Source organism: Trichoderma breve, chromosome 4, assembly GCF_028502605.1.
Source record: "Trichoderma breve strain T069 chromosome 4, whole genome shotgun sequence".
Classification (NCBI taxonomy): domain Eukaryota; kingdom Fungi; phylum Ascomycota; class Sordariomycetes; order Hypocreales; family Hypocreaceae; genus Trichoderma; species Trichoderma breve.
The window spans coordinates 4,581,223-4,600,223 of NC_079235.1; the positions used below are offsets into that span (position 1 = coordinate 4,581,223).

Below are 19,001 nucleotides of genomic sequence, written 5' to 3' on the forward strand. Positions count from 1 at the left end.
CACTAGATACAGGCAGAGGAATGGTTGATTGCAGGGCGATTTTTTTTTCAACAAGAAAAAAGGATTGGAATAAATATAATATTATATATTTATAAACAAGAAAAAAAGATACGGCTCCGTATTGAAAGCTGTTCATAGGGAACAAAACTAACATGGTATAGTTTGTCAAATCATTTGTAAAGCTCAATGTTCGATTGGATGCTTGCTCGCCGTAAGCGGATTTGGAACAACGTAAAAATATCCGGTAGACTAGGAGGAAGTCAAACCCTATGATGCGGAGATGGTGGTGAGACTCGCAGAAAGTTTGAACTAAGATGTACATTATAAACAAGTGCCAGGGCAGTGGCATGTTCTTTGCATGCAAATCGTACCATGGTAGGACACCATTTGATGCTATATGTGCGGCATATGCGCATCTCCGCGGTAGGATGGTCGGTCGCCTGTGTGTAGCCTGTGAAGGGGTATGGTAACTGAGTAAGCTTCATTACCCGCCAAATAGCCTACTGGTATATACCAGCATCGCGAGTAATTGAACTGGACAAAGCAATAGTCTCCGCGGAGAACAGAGCGCAAGGGTCTCTCAATGGGCATTGACAGAGCCCTCGTGATATAGTGAAGAATAGACTTCAAAGTATAATGCACTGTAGTGCCTGAAGTATAAAAATGCAAGATAATACGCCTGTTGCAAAGAGTCAGAACACTACAATTTCCTCCAAATCAACTCAGCCGATTCATCCACAGTATGACACTTCCCCAAACGAGATTATTTTCTCCTCAAGCACTACTCCGGAATACCCAAAGCCAGCAGTTTATCCGAACGATTGCTTCAATGGCTACTGATGCACCTAGTTTCCCATTTCGGCGAGCTTCTGGCATGGAGCCACCAGCCGAGTTCGCACGGTTAAGGGCTGCTGATCCAGTATCTAGAGTTAAGCTTTTTGATGGGAGCTTGGCTTGGCTGGTCACCAAATACAAGGACGTAATTACTGTTGCAACCGATGAAAGGCTCTCCAAGGTAAGGAATGATCATGAAAAGATTACAAGTAACATTCCAAGGTTATTAACGACCGGCTAATCGCTAGATCCGGACACGCCCTGGCTTCCCCGAGTTGGGTGCTGGTGGCAAAGAGGCGGCCAAAGCGAAGCCAACATTCGTTGACATGGACCCTCCGGACCATATGCATCAAAGGTAAGTGTTTCAATACTCCGTAGTTTAATGGAAACTAATGTCAATTCCTCGGCAGGAGCATGGTTGAGTCGATATTCTCTGCTGACCATATCAAGGAGCTGCAGCCATATATTCAGAAGACGGTGGATGATCTCCTTGGTTCTCTGAAAGCTAAGGGTTGCGCTGATGGCCCTGTTGATTTGATTAAAGAGTTTGCATTGCCAGTTCCATCATACGTGAGTCAAGCGCATCTAGAGAAAATAGCCCACCATTGACTGTCTGTAAGATTATCTATACCATCCTCGGCGTGCCGTTCCACGATCTCGAATATCTTACCCAGCAGAATGCCATACGAACCAACGGAAGCTCTACGGCGCGCGAGGCATCTGCCGCAAACCAGTTTGTTCTCTCTCTTTCTTTCACTCTCTAGTCAGCAGACGTGGGGCAACTTCATTGTGACTGACAATGACAAACCTAGGGGGTTACTCGATTATCTTGCCAAATTAGTGGATCAGAGGATCCAAGAGCCTAAGGATGACCTCATTAGTAAACTCGTTGTGGAACAAGTAAAACCTGGGAACATTGAAAGGGCAGATGCCGTGCAAATAGCCTTCTTGCTACTCGTGGCAGGAAATGCTACTATGGTCAACATGATTGCATTGGTACGAGCCATCTCACATCTCCCCATTGCATCCCAATTGAATGTAGCGATTTGTGGCTAATGAAGTTCACAGGGAGTTGTGACTTTGTTCCAGCATCCTGACCAGCTTGCGCAATTGAAAGCTGATCCTTCACTCGCCCCTGCATTTGTGGAAGAGCTATGCCGATATCACACAGCTTCGGCACTGGCAATTAAACGAACTGCTAAAGTTGACATTGAGATTGGCGGCAAGGTATTTTACTGACGAAATAAAGATTTGGATGCTCATTAATGCTGACATTTGACATTTAAACTAGCTTATTAAAGCTAATGAGGGCATCATTGCTTCCAATCAATCCGCGAACCGTGACGCCGACATCTTCGCAAATCCAGACGAATTTAATATGAATCGCAAATGGCCTAATGAAGATGCTCTTGGATTTGGATACGGCGACCATCGTTGCATCGCTGAGACTCTTGCAAAAACCGAATTGGCAACCGTCTTCTGTAAGTGCAAAACCACACCGGTGTATGGAAATTATGTGCTCATAAGCGTTTATAGCTACACTTTTTAAAGAACTGCCCAACCTAGAGCTTTCAGTGCCAATCAGCAAAATCAACTTTACGCCATTACATAAAGATGTTGGAATCGAGGATTTGCCGGTAGTTTTCTAAGGTGGAAGCCATTAGAGCTCAGCATCGAAGCAACAATTCAGACCAGCAACATACTCCACTTAATCATAGACTGTAGTGTTTCACGGGTCAGCAATTGTACCTGCGTGACGAAGGCCTTCTTAACAGTGCCGTCTAAGTAGTTGACTATTATTACCGATCATTCTACAAGTGTCTATGTAGCATTGGTCTTGTATCAGTAAAATCCGAATTAAAAAATGCATCTGTCTAATCCTTGTGGCTGGAAGTAGTCTCAAATACCCAGAGAATCTCTCAAATACCCAATATAATTTCTCAAACACACAGAACCTCTCAAATACCCAGAATCTTCAGCTGGGATTCAAGAGTGGCGCGCCAGCTAGGCACCCTGTCTTCCTTCTGACCCCGTGGGCGCACTTCCACGATTGCACGCAGGTAATTAATTGCTTCTTGCATGGCGCCCTGCATTACTGAGTTTGGTCTTGTCTCCTCTATCAGTGAGCTTAATCCCCGTGCGGCGCAACGTTCTGTAAACAAGGTCTTAAGGCGATCTCTCTCTGCCATGGCTCCTTCAGAGTACTGGCCATTCCAAAGAAATGCCCCAACAGGATTCCAGCGGGTTGCAGGTACAATGCTAGAGAATTCCCAGTCCAGAATCCCAGTAATAAGGCCGGTCTCTTCATCGCACATGATATTTGCAAAATGTAAGTCTTTGTGCGCTAGGAAATATCTGGTTTTATTGAGCTCCGGGAACTCAGATAGGATATCAACAAAAAGATCGAGGCGTGGCAGCATATCTCGCATATCTGCCAATGATGGATGAAGGCGAATTGCATGTTGATAAACACGCACCATCGCGGCGATGTAATCGGTGTAGCATTCGTAAGGACCAGTAATATTGAGCGATTGGACTGACTCCGACTCAGGCCAGTATTTGACCACATCAGGCTGCTGCCAGAACGTCTCCTCAACTATAGGTCCCGGGACAATGTTGCCGTCATGGTCGAATTGAAGGCCGGACACACCATCCCAAGAGATTGCATGGATTTGCTGTACGACGTCTACCAACTGATTGATGAGACTGTCAAGCAGCTGTGGCGGGAGTCGATCATAAATCTCGCTAACCGCGACGCCAGGGAGTCGCTGTAGAAGAGTGAATTCGTGACCCAGTGGATTATTGGTGCTGGCATCATAACGTATGACTTTGGCTACAGGCAATTGAGTATTTTGCTGCAGCCAAGTCATCGTTGCGACTTCGTTGACGGTCTTCATGCGGGGTAGGTGATGGCCGGAGATGCGCAGGATAAGTTCAACACAATCCTTGTTGGACCGTGAAAGCATCGGAAAAGCGGCATCGGCCACTTCGGTCGCGAAAGAAACGACATAGATCGAATGATACTCCGCTGTGGTAGACAAAGCGGATACCGACTGCGGCGGCGGTAGGTTGAGGAATGCAAAAAGAGCCCGTATGGTGTCCTCCGATATGGTCAGCGGAAGATGGTCTTTGGGAGAGCCCATAACTGCACGAACGCGATGGACACTCTCTCAGTTTTGCGCAGCTCAATGATCACGAAAACGAAATAGAAAAACGCGAAGCAGGGATGAGTTGCTCAAGTTGCTAACGTACTGGCAAAAGATCAGCAGAGTCTTTAGGTTGACTTCTCCTCGCTTCAAAGTAGCTGAGAGGAGCCAGCATCTCCCCGCTTTTCAGTTAGATTCTATGCCAACCAACGCGTTCATCGTCACTGCCTATGATAGTGTGGTCTCTTTGGTGCCGGTTTCACGTATCTTATCTTCTTACGGAATATACCTAAGCTGATCCTATTTGCTCCTTTGCATTTTATTTTTCTCTTTTCCCTCATTTTTTCTTTCTTTCTTTCTTCTTCTTCTTCTTTTTAATTTTTTTTTTAAAAAAATGCGTGCAGTCATAGGGGTTGCCCTGAATAACCTCGCCGTCTTGGCTGCAGCCAGCTATGCTCACAGCAAATTTGATTGGGCGAGTATCAGCCCTTCTAAAGATCTCATCTATCATGACTGCTTTGATGGCTTTAAATGCGCCCGTCTAATCGCCCCATTGGATTATAAGAATGATAGCGACTTGCGAACTGTCGCTATTGCCATGATCAAGTTACCAGCCGTCGTATCAGACGATGATAGGGCATTTGCAGGCTCCGTCACTAACCTGGGCGGCCCTGGAGGAGCAGGCTTTGGTTTTATACTAAGGGCCGGGAAAGGTTTACGAGATGTCCTCGACAAGCCCGGCCTTCGCCACTACGAAATCGTTTCATTTGACCCTCGTGGTATTGGCAATAGTTGGCCTCGCGCTAACTGATTCGTACATGACACGCTGCGCCGTGATGCCATCTCCTCAGAGCTGCGAGGCCGGGGACCTCTCGACTGCCGTGGAGGCACCAACGTGCCTTACATCCTTGCGATCCAAAAGGCTATCGATCTTCTATGCCAGCACGTAGAAGCGAATGGTATCAACGGCGGCCAGATTATGGCTTACATGGGTACACCTAATGTTGCCCACGACATGGTTCACATGGTGGACAAGATTGCAGAACTCCGGGTCCGCGATGCCATTTATCGAAAGAGCGGCGGCGATAATGTAGAAGACTATGTAGAACTAAAACGGGAAATAAACGAAGGAGACGACGATATTCCTCGATTGCAGTATATCGGCTACTCCTACGGCACAGTCTTCGGAATCTACTTTGCGTCCTTGTTTCCAGGTCGTGTTGGAAGGATTGCTCTCGACGGCGTGGTCGATGTTAATGATTACTCTTCAAGACCTGTACGTGATAGTTGCGTGTGGTTGGAATTCAAATTAATTCATTGAAGTTCGCTGATGTGGATTTAGGGCTGGATGACCAACCTTGTAGATACAGATGAAATTGCCGACCGATTTTTCAGCGGATGCCATGAAGTTGGCCGCAAGATCTGCGCCCTCTCCCGCAATGGCGACAAGTCAGACGCCTCAATTAAAAGTCACTTCTCCTCGTGGCTATCAAAGCTAGATGAAGAACTAATCTCCACAATCGGTCGTTCTGGTGAGATAATTGTTATTAGGAGCCAGGATATTCGCGAGATGCTGGGCGCGGCGCTCTACAGGCCTCGCAGCTCCTTTATAATCCTTGCCACAGCACTCGACGGTGCTATGGGTGGAGATACTGCCGCCATTGTAAAGATTCTGTTTCAACGCCACATTCCTCATCTAAATGACGTCTGCGCTATCAACGACACTGGTCCAGACTCGGAAACTTACCTGCAAGAAGGTACTGCCAGCGTGCTCTGCGCTGATGGGGATAGTGTATCGGACTATGATATTGCATGGTGGAAGCAGTATATTAATCGACAGATCAACACATCATCTATCTTTGGTGCCTACTGGTCTAATATCCGAATGGCGTGCAACTCCTAGAACTTCCGGCCTAATTGGATTTTTAAAGGACCATTCACAACTCCTCCAGTTATACATTCCGCCTCCGGAAATCCTATTTCTGGTCACCCCTGCCGCCCCCATCCTGTTCATATCAAACCGCCTCGATCCCGTAACTCCCCTCAACGCCGCGCGTGCTATGGCCTCCAAACACCCTGGAGCGGGCCTTATAATCACGGAGGGGCTTGGACACGGTACTATGGGCACCAGTGATAGTGTATGTCTGCACAGTTATGTGGCCGATTATTTTGACAGTGGCGTTGTGCCGGCCGGTGAGGCTACGTGTATACCGGATTGCGGTCCTTGGGATATAGACTGTAAGACTTTTGGGGTCGAAATTATGCCTGATAATAGCCGTGGCTATGGTAGAGGCCCTTTAGCATTTTAAATTAATCTTCACACAGATGTATATGTCCAGTAAGAGAAAGAGCATGCATCGCTTCTGTATCCTAGATGTAAGGCTAAAGCTCGAATAATCCACAAATCAACAGGAACTTTTGATGACATAGCTCTTCATCCATTAAAGCCTCTCTCGCCTTCTCCATGGAGCGTTCATATTACGCGGTCCTTTCAAGACACGTGGAGAGATCCAACTCTGGTCACTGGTGTTATTCGTTACAAGATTGACGAGGTATGCCTTCACCTGTGTTGGCATCCCAGCCATCCCCGCGGAGTCGATCCACTGGGTGAAGTCGACTTTGGGAAAGCTCCCACCGTGTTGTCTCTCTAAATACAATCCAAGTTGATCCAATCGGACCCAGTCGTTCTCTGCGCCACAATGGTTTCGATATTGCACTTGTGTTCTTCGAAGACCTTCTCTGCTCAGCGCGTCGACTGCGATGTCTTGAGCCACTTCGTCGATTCCCACAAACTGTAGCCATCTATCTACAGCTGGCATTCGAGGCACGCTCCTCAATCTTTCTGCAAAGTTCAGAATATTGTGCATAACGTCGAGTTGGGGCGCATCAGGTCCAACAACATAGCTTGGCCTGTGTATGGTGATAGGCAACTTGGAAGAGACATGCGCATTTTCAAGATATTTCTCTGATGCCCACTTCGACGCAACATAACCATTTGCATTCGCTTGGGGTTGGGGTACAAGAAGTGACTCTTCGTATAGCTCACGCGTTCCAAGCTGAGCAACGCCAGCGGTTGAGACGAAATGGAAATGTGGCAGTGGCCTATCAGCAGAGTATTGTATGGCCATCCGTACGAGTGCTTTGGTCGAAAGAACATTGGCTGTACGAAGAGTCAAATAACCTCGAAGAAATGAGACGTCAGCCCCATTGTGAATGATCGCAGAAACTTTGGAAAAGATGTGCCTTGCAGTATCCTCGTTAAGCCCCAGGTCTGGGTCTCTCAGATCACCAGGGTGAACTAAAACCTTTGGAGAGTCAATCAAGAGTTTTGAAGTATTTCGAACAGCGATACAGTGCACTGTTTCAACCACGCTGTCGTCAAGAAGCTTCTGCAGGATGTGTCTGCCAAGAAATCCAGTTGCCCCAGTCAGCGCCACTGTAATTCCACCAGAGGTCTCATCAATTGGAACATGTTCTCTGAGGCCTGCCATGAGACTTGGGCTTATCTCTTTGAAAGCTACTTCGTCTTGCCAGTTGATATCGGCGATAGATTGATGGAAAATATCGCTTTCAGTAACCAAGGTGTCTAAGAGCATCGACATCCCCTCCAGTGTACTCGCTTCGAACAACTTGGCTAATGGAAGGAGAACATCAAATTCTCTATGAACCTCGTTCTGTATACGTATAAGAAGAAGCGAGTTGCCACCAACCAGAAAGAAATCAGAGTCAAGCCCAATATCGTCCTCTGTCACGATACCGACGAGTACAGAAACCCAGATTTGCTTCATTTTATCTCTGGTAGAAGTCTTCGTTGGTCGTTCCCTAGAATGCCCGTGGTGATTTTCAACAAGTATGGTAGCCATTTTCCCCATAGTGCTAGCTTCGAATAAGTTCACCAAGGGGATATTTTGACCAATTTGCTCATGAATCTTGTTTTGAACTTTGATCAGCAATAATGAGTTGCCGCCTACAAGGAAGAAGTCAGAATTTTCGTCCAGAGCCTGTCCGGCGACGAGATCTCCCAAAGCGTCTCTCCATATTTCTTCAATGTCCCGCAAAAACTGTGTGTTTGTATTTCGTCGCGGGGAGGGTAATGCTTTAGAGATCTCTGCTGTCTTCTTTAGCGGCGACTTGGAGAGAAGTTTTCGATCAACCTTTCCATGATGGTTTAGAGGCATGGATGGCAAAGACACGACAATTGACGGACGCATGTATTGTGGCAAAGCGAGATTAGAGATCATGGTTCGAAGCATGCCGTCGATAACGGGGCCGTTTGTGCCATACTTCTGTTGGATTTCGGTTGCAAGGACAACATGTGCAGCGAGGAAAGCAGAAGCGGCATCCTTGTCGTTTTGGTACCGAATATGAGCAATAGCCTCAAGAATATCCCCCTTGCCGACAGCAAGCATTGCAGCTTCGACTTCTCGTAGCTCAAATCGCTGGCCTCGTAATTTGACTTGCGTATCGCCATTCATGCGGCCTAGTGCAACAAAGACGCCATCTTCTCTCATATACCCACGATCACCACTCAAATGAGCATGAGTCCATCCATTTGCGATAGCCCGATTGCCAGCAAGTATGTCCTGGGGAAATTTAGCTGCTGTAAGCTCTGATTGGTTGATATAGCCAGAAGCAACACCAGCTCCTCCAATGACGATCTGGCCCGGGACACCTGCGGGAAGCGGATGGTTGTCTCCATCCATGATGTATACACTGTAATTAGGCAAGACCTTACCAATTGGTATGGAGGAGAGAGCTAAACTGGGGTCCCGATATGGAACTTCGTAGGCATGCGGGACAATTGTCTCTGCTGGGCCGTAAGCATTCATGAGTCGCAGGTCCGGCTTGTCCACAGCTTTTAGCCTCTCAACAAGGATGCTGCTAATTTCTTCACCAGCAGATATGTGCCATTCCCATGCAGACGCGCGTAGCTGTTGCAGGTCTCCATACTGCAGCCAAGACGTAGCCTCTGAGGGTACTGCAAGCGTAAGTGAGATCATTTGCGAAGCAATAAGGTTGGTAAGTGCAATAGGATCTTTTCGAGTGTCCTTCCCAGCGACAACAACAGTTCCACCGGTAGCAAGTCCAAGCAGAGATTGCCACCAAGAAACATCAAAGCTTAGGGCGATTTGCTGGAGGACGGTCTGAGGCTTCATTGGGAAAATTGCAAGGAATCCCTTGATGGTGTTTGTTACCATTCGATGAGGTAGAGAAATTCCCTGTCTTTCAGTCAATACCTGATGCTTGGATGAAGCAATTTCTTGACATTGAAAAAGGTATTACCTTTGGTGTACCCGTAGAACCGCTGGTGTATAGTATAATCGCCTCATCCGTAGGTCCCGCGTTGTAGAAATTGGAGGCAACCGCTTTCCCGCTATTACTAATTGTGGCAACATTGATGACTGGCGTAGCTTGTGCAACATCTATATCCTTGTAAAGCAACTGAGTCGCATCGTGGACTAGAATAGCGGCGAGATTGGCGTCTTCAATAATTGATTTGAGGCGTCCAGTACCTTGAGTGACTTCCAGAGGAACATAACTTCCTCCAAACCGCCAAATCCCGAGCATGGAGCATATCCAATCCACAGTGGGATCTTGGAGAACTCCAATTCGAGATCGATTGGAGATGCCCAAGGTAGAAAGTGCGTGGGCAATTTGAGTGGACTTTTCCACCATGTCGGCATAAGAGAGCATGCCGCCATATGTATCCTTGAGTGCGACATGATTAACTAGTCTAACAGAGATAGTGTCTAGGTATCCAATGAGAGGCCCAAGTTCAGTGTCAAGGCTCAGCCCTACATCTCAATAAATTAGCAGCAATAATATGGTAGAATTAAATGTTTCATGGAGGATGAAGAACAACTGAAGTTCGCGGCTATCAGAGCCGGACTTACCTTGGCCTAACTTGATGGCGTTATGAACCGCGAGTTCATCAAACATTTGTGGTTGACGCCCAGGGAGATGTATATCATTAGTGAAAGCTTCTACAAGGTTTATGAAACAATCCAACAGGATTTGCGCTTCATGCTCCGAGTACAGCTCCTTTTGAACCATGATGGCTATCCATGGGTCGCCAGCTGGTGGGTCAATAATTGCCAACATGATGTCGTACATGGTTTCTCCGATCTCATACTCTCTATTTTCTATGATTCCGTCTCCAAACGACCTATTTTCTCTGACCGGGATGTAATTGATAAATGCTTGGAAGAGAGGGCTATGGGAGGGGTGTCGGACAGCCCCAACCTCGTCTAGAATGATGTCAAATGGTACTGCGGAATGGTTCAAGCAAGCCAGACCATTCGCTTTGTTTTCTTTAAGGATAGACAGAAACGATTTCGAAAGTTGTGAACGTAGCCGCAGTGGAAACAGGTTCAGGAATATGCCAATACTGCTGTCTGAGCCAGGATCGTTATGCCTGTTTGCGCTAGCAACGCCAATACAAACATCCTCGGATTCAGTCAACCTTCCAAGAAGAATTTGAAAGACTGTTACATAAAAATTGAACGGAGATTGTATATATCCTTGTTTTCGAAGTTCTTGGAGTCGAGCAGTAGTGGCGGAGTTTAGGCGTCTCTCTGCTCTTACGTGGCGGTAAGTTGTTCTTGTGGTTGGACGAGATCGAAGTGTGTTTGGTGAGAGGGGTAGAATGGGTAAAATCTCGGGAAGATCTTTGAACTCGTTTTTCCAAAACATAATGTCATCTGCATAATGCCCAGTACGAAGCAGCTCATGCTGTCTATTGGCAAACTCATTCTGTTGGAACGGCGGTGGCAACTGGGCTCCCTCATAGGTTAGCCTAAGGTCGTCAGTTATTGCCATTATGCTCATTCCATCAATATTGATGTGGTGATAGCCGACTATTAAATGATGCCTGATTGGTGACTCGGTGAGAAGAAGGAGTCTTAAGGTTTCACCCTTTGCAAGGTTGTACACGTGCTTATTCATAGCGTCGATTTCCGTGCGTACTTGATCTTGAGTCTTGATGATCTTCGTCTCCAAGTATAATGGAGACTCATTCAAGATGCCCTGTTTAGGCTGGTGGGAGTCGTCAGTGAAGAATGCAGTCCTCAGCCCTTCATGACGTCTACCCATTTCCCGCACGAGGCCTGAAAGGACCTCGATGTTAAGGTTTGTTGTTATTAGAAATGAAACAGTTCCGTTAAAAAAGGTTGGATCGTCTATAAATTGCGTCATGAACCAAAACCCAGATTGACCAAAAGACATTGGAAGAGTCTTTATGGTTTTTGAGGATGGCGGTGCCACTCGATTCACTTCCTCGTTGATTAGAGTCGGGTCTCTTGCTGATCCCGCAAAGTTATAAGAAACTGGAGAGGGGTTGTCAAGCTTTCTGCCTGAAGCTGGAGTCCCTGTCATATGACTAGGACTATGTTTGATCGGTAGGTCTTGATCACCAGTCTTCGTGATTAAAGATAAACTTTTGTACCCATCCGAACTCCTCAGACGCAAGCACCCTATTGCGTTCAACTTGTTCGAGCCACCGCAATTTGATCTAATCCGAAAATTAACGAAGTCTGTCCTGTCTCCGTGTCTTTCATGGCTGCCAGTGGACTGAAGTTCGAGGGTTATCTGAACTTGGTCCTCACCTCTGGCTACGGTGATGTCGTTTTCGACGAAAAAGTCGTCAAGTTCAAACTTTCGGAGAATTCTTGATCCAGACCATTTCAGAGATGCCTCAGCAACGATCTTGACATATCCAGCAGCTGGAAAGACACCAGGCAGTGATACATTCTGGTCGACAAGTGAGAGAAGTGTTGAGGCTTCAAGTGTATTGTGCCAGGCGATTCCTAGACCCAACGGATCGACCCTTGAGACCCCCAGGAGCGGGTGGACAATTTGGACCTGAGTTGATGCCTTGGTATCCAGCGGGAGTAACTTAGACATCTTGGCTCAAGTTAAGCGCACCAACTATGCGAGGTTCAATATAAGGCAACTTGACTTATCACTCTGAAACAGTCTACCTACACTGGATATACACTGAGTTCTATTATATAGTCCAAGCTGAACAGGAGATATAAAATCCGAGGGATAGCCTATGCGACGGGCAATATAAGCCCTAATTGAAAACGATTCAGGGTTCCACTAAATCCGAAAGAATGCGCTTACTATTTCGTATATATGTATACGGAGCTCAGCCCTCCATACCACCCTTGTTTTACATAGTGTCAATAGTCGGATACAGTGGATGGTATTTGGATAAAATCTACTTTTTTTATAGTGATGTAACCACTAGCAAGAGTGATTGGGCCTAAATTCGGTACAGATGTCTTTTGCGATACACCGCAGCATACTCATAGTACTCCTTTGACCTAAATACCTTCGTTACGTCCTTTCAGTTGGTCGCGGGGGGTGAGCTAACAGGTAGTAATTAGGAGATCTCTACGTAAGCATATCCCAGCTGGCGTGACGAATCACTCCATGTGCCTGACATGAGAGAAAATGAGCTCAGATTTAGCTCAATTCCTTAGCCCCCAAGTACATAATATATTGGCATAGGCTTAATCAGTATATTGACCCCTGAGTTACTGTTAAGGATCTATTCAACTACAACCAATAAAACCTCTTCTCTGCTCACCTGATGATGACTGCATGCACTAGCATCATGCTGACAGGTAGGTTACCAATTGTGCGACTTCGCCGATTTGTCACTCTCTCACAATAAGGGCCGAAAACTCCCCAAGTATTTGCAGTAGTAGATATAGACTGAGGGGTATCTATTATCCTTAGGATACAATGTATAGTATTTCAATAGCTATATAGAGATATTTTCTATCTGGGTGCCAAATCAGTCTTACTGTAGCAAGCAGAGTGGTTGATCGAAAAGGCTTTCAAGTGATACCGCTAGCTACACGTCTAAAGCAAACAAAAGGCTACACCAAATATTACTCATGGTGTAGTAAGTGTTATACCCATTAGTAAGTCAAAAATACAAGACACCAAATACGATACAGGAGCCTACCTAGAGAACAAATGCTATCTCAGAAAAGAGCCAAGAAGATACAGCCTACATTCCTTCTTCCGTCGGTTTCACAGAGCGCTGCGGGCCATCAGCAGCGCGCTTGAACTGGAAACATTCCCGCGCCACTCATCGCTTGATTCGGAAACGAACGCGAGGTGGATTTTGTTTAATATGCTAAAATATTTCCACCGCAGCTTCGGATGACATTTCGTCAACACACGTGGCAATTGTGTACAAGGTCATGCAGCAAGGGAAGGCTTTACGACGCGAAGTTATAAAATGACATGTGATTTTCAGCGAGGAGAAGACAATAGGATGCATTTCCGGTCAGATAGGGAGGCGATCATCCACAGATGGCCGACCAATGTGTCAGCCACTTGAGGCGTGCACACTCATCCCTGTTTAGTTTACCAAGGCCCGATCCGTCGGTTGCAATCTCATGACACTAATGGTATCATATCGCTTGAGATGTCGTCGAAGCCAACTAAATTACCAGCGCATTACTATCATTATGAGAAAGTATACTATCCATAGGTCATAATTTTCAATGCTAGTGTCATGCCTATTGGTGTTATTGTTAACATTTTCTAACTACATCTGTCGAATAACTGCAGTCGGCTTGTCACATATGTCACTTCAAGTTACGTCAGAATGTATCTTTGGCAAATTACATTATTCCTTGATAGGCGAAGTACTCCGAGATCGTACAGTTCAGTCTCAAATCTTTAGGGATAGGCCAGTGATACCATCGCTGGAGACAGTAGCTATGTATTATGATCCACTAAACAGAAATGCTTTAAGAAAGAGCAAACAACTCGAAGAGCAATGAGTAAAACGAACTGGCGGGACATTGTAACATTTACGGTGCGCATTACTCTAGCAGCTCCAACAGCCCCAACAGCCCCAACAGCTCCACTCCAAAAATCGCATTCTGCGCTATAATCTGGGGCATAACCTACTGTAGGTTCCTACAGATCACTCCACACAAAAGCTCCAAACGCTCCAACAGCTCCAACAGCTCCAACAAGCTCCAATAGCCCCAAATACCACTAGGCTAGATATTTTCGTAATGTTAAGGAAGGGCAATTCCTTTATGCTGCGCCTATATAATAAGAAGCGAAGCCTCAGCGAGTATCATGTCTGTCAATATTCACTTACAACTTTACATCCACACTAACTTACATTATGGCCTCCAAGCAAACTGTTTTCCGTTTACAAAGCAGGCAAAGCATTGTTGACCTTACCACATCTACAGAGGAGATACCCAAGGCTGCAGCTTATGAAGTTCTTGTAAAGGTTCGCAGTGTTGCGCTGAACTTTCGAGACTTAGCCATCGCTACTTCTCGGTACCCATTTCCCGTCAAAGACAATGTGATCCCTATTTCGGATGCAGCTGGCGAAATCGTTGAGATCGGACCTAATGTCCAAGGATTTACTATAGGTGATTCGGTTATCGTAAACTTCAACCCGCGCAATTTATATGGCCCAATGAAAGACTGGTACGGCGGCTTAGGCGGTCCAGTGGACGGCGTTCTTCGGAATTACCTGCCTATCAACGCGGACTCGGTTATTAAGGTTCCTAAAGAGTCTTCCTTGAAGGCTTCACAGTGGGCTGCACTTGTCTGTACCGGTACCACCGCTTGGAATGCTCTTTATGGGAATGTTCCTTTGAAGCCAGGCCAGACTGTACTGTTCCAAGGTAATTATGCTGACCAATATCTTAACAAAGGAGTGTACTCAACCAATCTGAACACAGGCACCGGCGGCGTTTCCATCACCGGATTAGTCTTGGCTAAAGCAGCGGGAGCAAAAACAATTATGTAAGAACTCTTTTACTGACTGATACTAGGTACTGCAGTGTGCTAATAATTATTAGTACCTCATCTAGCGATGAGAAGCTGGCCTATGTGAAGGAGAAATATGGCGTTGATCACACCATCAACTACAAAGTCCATCCAGAATGGGCTCAAGAAGTGCAAAATATTACCCAAGGAAATGGTGTTGACTATATTTTTGAGAATGGTGGATCTGGTACGATTAAACAAAGTATTGACTGCATTGCTTATGGGGGGGTGATATCCATCATAGGCTTCTTATCTACTGCCAAGCAAGAGGAAATGCCAGATGTAGCTGCTCTTGCCCTTTCCAAAGGCTGCATCGTTCGGGGAATTACTGTCGGGTCGAAGCAATTGCTTGAAGAATGCGTGCGCTTTGTGGGTTCTCACAACTTGGACATTCCGGTGGAGAAGACATTGCCATTCACTGAAGAGGGTGTGAGGGCTGCTTATAAATATTTATCAGAGGGTCAACATATTGGGAAAGTTTGCATCGACTTTGAATAAAGGAATTAGTCTGGTCTTGAGATACTATTACAATTAGGCAAGATTTGCTCATGAGACTACGCCATATACTGAAATGATCTCTCATACATCCCCGCGTATTCATTTAGACATTCGCCAACGTGCACTGTGATTGCCCATGCAGACTTCTCGCTGAAGATCTTCGACCATACTTTCAACACAGCTATGCCCATATGCCGGGGACCTTGAAACCAGGATGTTGTATCCGTGTGTTCCCAATCTGCAGAGTCAACGGCTTCCTTAATGACGGATTCAACAGATGACAGTATGTGGCGCTCATATGCTAAACTCGAAGAGTTAGAAATGGATGGAATACGCCCACTGTAAGACCTCCAAGGGAGAGGAAGTGGAAATTTCAATCTAACTCACCTTCCAATGCATTTGACATTTGCGTAGCAGCAATAGTTTCTAGCCACTTGTTGAGAAAAATTGCACACTCAAGGGCGCATACTGCATGTTGACAGCACCACAAGATTGACTGGCTCCTAGCCACATGTTCAATGCCAAAAGCTACTGGTAAACTCAGTGCGTGAATCGCATGCAATAAAGCACTTGTTAGATTTGGATGGCGTGGTAAAGGAGCAATTAAAAACAACGCTGATGCGACTGCTTTTGGATCACGCGATGCCAACCGCATATGAAGACCTACATCCATATGAGTACGCACATATGCTACGGTTAGAAATGCAACAGAAGTGAAAGGAATTGGTCCATGCTCGCTGCTTGGATGTAAATCGGAGCCCGACACGCGCTGCCATATACTGGCCCACGATGAGAGTGCTGAGCTGCTATCTAGTTAATACGATTCACCTACTTACTAGCCGTGATTATATGGCAGAGGAATAGTATCATTTGCTGATTAACATACTGGATTTCGTGAATTTTCTGATCTTCCAACCTGGATCCAAATGAAAGCTGGCGTTGTAAATATATACGCTGCAAGACTCCGTGGAGTAATATCAGATTGCCAAAAGCGCAAGGCAAGGTTTCCCAACCCGCTGCCCCAGTCGTCACGAGGGACTCAAGTGCATCTTTAAAGCTCATCAGATCAGACGGCTTCGCTTGTCGACATGCAACCCACTCTTGGTCATCTGTAGCTTGCCACTCCTCTACTGAACAGGGGAGTCGAAGGTGAATTTCTCTAGTAAAGATAGATGGTGGTCGATTATATATGATGGTATGAATGTCGAAGAAACAAAAGGCAAGGAAAGAAATCCGACGTTCGGTCTCAGATAATGCCCATTCATCCCAGGTCTGCTCGATAGAGTGGTCATGTTTTGCGACATCGCATCCTCGCATGTACTGCAGTATGGGCTCATGGAACTCAAATCCTTCGGTAACAACAGAGGCATCGCGGGCCCAAGTCGAATATATTAGGAGGAAAACGAGAGTTTGGGCGGACTGCAATTTCAGAATTCGACCAATATTATCTGGGGAAGACCTGGCTTCAGGCTTTATGAGGGTTATTGTTCAGTTACTCGCAAAGTAGATAGCCCATGAACATACTTGTGAGTCGAACCTGTCGACCTGCAATCTCTCCAAAGCCACAGCTCTAGCCGCTTTGTATAACTTCCTGGATGTATGTTCTTCCAATGCCTGCACTGCGCCGAGCGCGGTTATAGCAAGAATGAGCTCAGGAATGCAGTTTCCCAGACGAAAGGTAGGAAAGTGTATGACTGGGAAGTGGCGGGATAATCCTATACGCCAGGCTTCCATATATCTTATTACCGTGCGGAGCGATGGGAGAGTAAAGTCATTGGCGATGTTTCCGAATGGACGGAGACCCTCTTCAAGAACCTTGATATCATTGTCGGTAATTTCGAGATTGGTAAGCTTATAGGCTCCAGTAAGTCCAAAGTCTATTATCTTTTTAGCCAGATCATACGATACATCACAGCTTGCTCAAAGATAGTATTTAGTCTTGAAGATAATTCTCAAGAGACGGAGATTGCAAGTTCTCAAGGTTGTGCCATACCATGTGGATGTAAATGTCTGCTAAAAGGCAAAGGCCCAACATTGTTGTGCTCAAAATCGTGATTACCTTGGATATTTGCTTCCAATGGTGGATTTTCTGTAACTGCTGCAGAATCGCAACATATGTTGAGGGAAATGGGTGAGGTAACAAACTCTGGCGGCAATTCTATGCCTTCAACAAATTCATCGAGACTATCCAGGGGATCAATAAAAGTAAAATCGCCGTATACAACTACTCTCAGATCAGCTTCATGAATTCTCATCGGGCGCACAAACTTGGCGTTCAACCTTCGGGAGCTCCTGTTGTATCATTACTTGGAACTACTGATGATCTTGAGATTTGCGTATCTCCCATTGGGGGTTGTAGAGGGGTTGGTCTAGGGAGTGCCGTTGTGGAAGATTCGCCGGCATGATTGGTATTTGGCTCGAGAGGGGCCAGGTGGGTGAGTTTCTCGTGCCGGCGCAACAAGTCTGTACGCGAAAATGCAGCTCCGCAGAAGCAAACGAATGGTTTTTCATTAGTATCTATGGCTCTTTAAATCAGTTCATATGTCTACTTATCAGCTCAAGCCTTTGCGTACGTGTCCGGCAATGACGCCGCAGATGCTCTGGTCGCTTAAAATCACGGCCACAGTGAGGACAGGTATGGAGGTGTGGCATTTCGGACGTTAGAATCGCTGGGAAGGGCCGTAAAGGCGAAAAAACAAAGCATACGAAACCTAGGGGTGGACAATTGGTGTAATAGGGTGAACTGTCGGTCAATGGTACTAAGTGACATGAATATTCTGATCACTCTGGCTTCATGTATTCACAGAGCTTATGAATTAAATGTTCTTACAATGTGCCCAGCGCGGAGAAATGCCAGTTGGATTTTAGTGTTATTACTCCAATCATCGCCTTCAAAATCCACTTAATCCACCCCACCACCTTGGTCCGATTCTACTCACAGAGCGGCAGATTTCTCTATCTCCGAAGGGCTGACTTGAAGCGAAGACCCCTCCCTACACGCAGAAAGAAGTGGGGGAATGGGTTGTGCTCATTCAAGGCACCAAATACCCAATCATCGGCCTCAAGTCGCGGCCCTCAACTTGGTTTGGACGCATGCAATCGCTTCAGATAATCTAGCGTTTTACATGTGCCAAAGTTCTCCCAAGATTGGCGAGCAGATTGTTTCTCCACAGCCATCTACTCGGTATTAGACCACACCCAAGCTTGTGCGCTAACTAAATGTTCCCGTCTCGATGCTGTCAAACTGTTACGTATGGCAACAGTTAGCGCCTCAGTAAGTCTTATCCTAGTTTAAGAATACGCAAAGTCCTATAGAAAAGCAGTGACGTGGAGTTGGATCGCTTTGTTTGTTGAAGTACCATCATTAGGTAGCTACCTAGTACGCTCTGCTTAACCTATATAAACACCAAGGAGTCCAATTTTTATCACCACCGTGAAAACATGCATGTCTTTCAAGAAGAATATCGGTATTATTGAGCAAGATCTCAAGTTCTCGGAAAGGTAGTCGAATGTGCGTAAGGCATACCACTAAATATAAAGAAAGAAGGTGAATTCAAAGAGAGTCATCGAAGCAATACTCCAAACTACTCCGCTCTAATCAGAATCCCCATACTTTCTCCCTGACGATCGATTATTCGTAAGATTCAGAGTTCAGATCAAGCTAAAGGACCCTAGAGAAAGGTTGTGGTCTCAATCTCAATC

The 19,001-nt window shown here is 46.0% G+C and overlaps 6 protein-coding genes across 6 annotated transcripts; 3 read left to right on the forward strand and 3 right to left on the reverse strand.

The window, feature by feature from the left end:
* Positions 1 to 829: 829 nt before the first annotated feature.
* On the forward strand, positions 830 to 2,483 carry T069G_07672 (cytochrome p450 domain-containing protein; the record flags this gene model as incomplete). The annotated part of the gene is made up of 8 exons (XM_056174882.1): positions 830 to 1,015; positions 1,083 to 1,189; positions 1,245 to 1,404; positions 1,455 to 1,567; positions 1,647 to 1,830; positions 1,903 to 2,061; positions 2,126 to 2,315; positions 2,371 to 2,483. 8 exons carry the CDS (start codon positions 830 to 832, stop codon positions 2,481 to 2,483), a joined length of 1,212 nt encoding a protein of 403 aa, XP_056028461.1.
* Positions 2,484 to 2,792: 309 nt separating this feature from the next.
* T069G_07673 (phosphotransferase enzyme family domain-containing protein) lies at positions 2,793 to 3,977 on the reverse strand (the record flags this gene model as incomplete). The annotated part of the gene is made up of 2 exons (XM_056174883.1): positions 2,793 to 3,527; positions 3,585 to 3,977. The coding sequence occupies 2 exons, from the start codon at positions 3,975 to 3,977 to the stop codon at positions 2,793 to 2,795; spliced, it is 1,128 nt and encodes a 375-aa protein (XP_056028462.1).
* Positions 3,978 to 4,374: 397 nt separating this feature from the next.
* Positions 4,375 to 6,289, forward strand: T069G_07674 (TAP-like protein domain-containing protein; the record flags this gene model as incomplete). The annotated part of the gene is made up of 4 exons (XM_056174884.1): positions 4,375 to 4,765; positions 4,832 to 5,256; positions 5,323 to 5,804; positions 5,884 to 6,289. 4 exons carry the CDS (start codon positions 4,375 to 4,377, stop codon positions 6,287 to 6,289), a joined length of 1,704 nt encoding a protein of 567 aa, XP_056028463.1.
* Positions 6,290 to 6,421: 132 nt separating this feature from the next.
* On the reverse strand, positions 6,422 to 11,882 carry T069G_07675 (condensation domain-containing protein; the record flags this gene model as incomplete). The annotated part of the gene is made up of 5 exons (XM_056174885.1): positions 6,422 to 8,652; positions 8,716 to 9,199; positions 9,264 to 9,439; positions 9,494 to 9,775; positions 9,875 to 11,882. 5 exons carry the CDS (start codon positions 11,880 to 11,882, stop codon positions 6,422 to 6,424), a joined length of 5,181 nt encoding a protein of 1,726 aa, XP_056028464.1.
* Positions 11,883 to 14,142: 2,260 nt separating this feature from the next.
* Positions 14,143 to 15,299, forward strand: T069G_07676 (zinc-binding dehydrogenase domain-containing protein; the record flags this gene model as incomplete). The annotated part of the gene is made up of 4 exons (XM_056174886.1): positions 14,143 to 14,398; positions 14,471 to 14,656; positions 14,714 to 14,777; positions 14,834 to 15,299. 4 exons carry the CDS (start codon positions 14,143 to 14,145, stop codon positions 15,297 to 15,299), a joined length of 972 nt encoding a protein of 323 aa, XP_056028465.1.
* A 56-nt stretch (positions 15,300 to 15,355) lies between these two features.
* Positions 15,356 to 17,951, reverse strand: T069G_07677 (fungal specific transcription factor domain-containing protein; the record flags this gene model as incomplete). The annotated part of the gene is made up of 8 exons (XM_056174887.1): positions 15,356 to 15,600; positions 15,687 to 15,732; positions 15,985 to 16,105; positions 16,186 to 16,769; positions 16,824 to 17,176; positions 17,293 to 17,523; positions 17,607 to 17,816; positions 17,873 to 17,951. The coding sequence occupies 8 exons, from the start codon at positions 17,949 to 17,951 to the stop codon at positions 15,356 to 15,358; spliced, it is 1,869 nt and encodes a 622-aa protein (XP_056028466.1).
* Between the last annotated feature and the right edge of the window lie 1,050 nt (positions 17,952 to 19,001).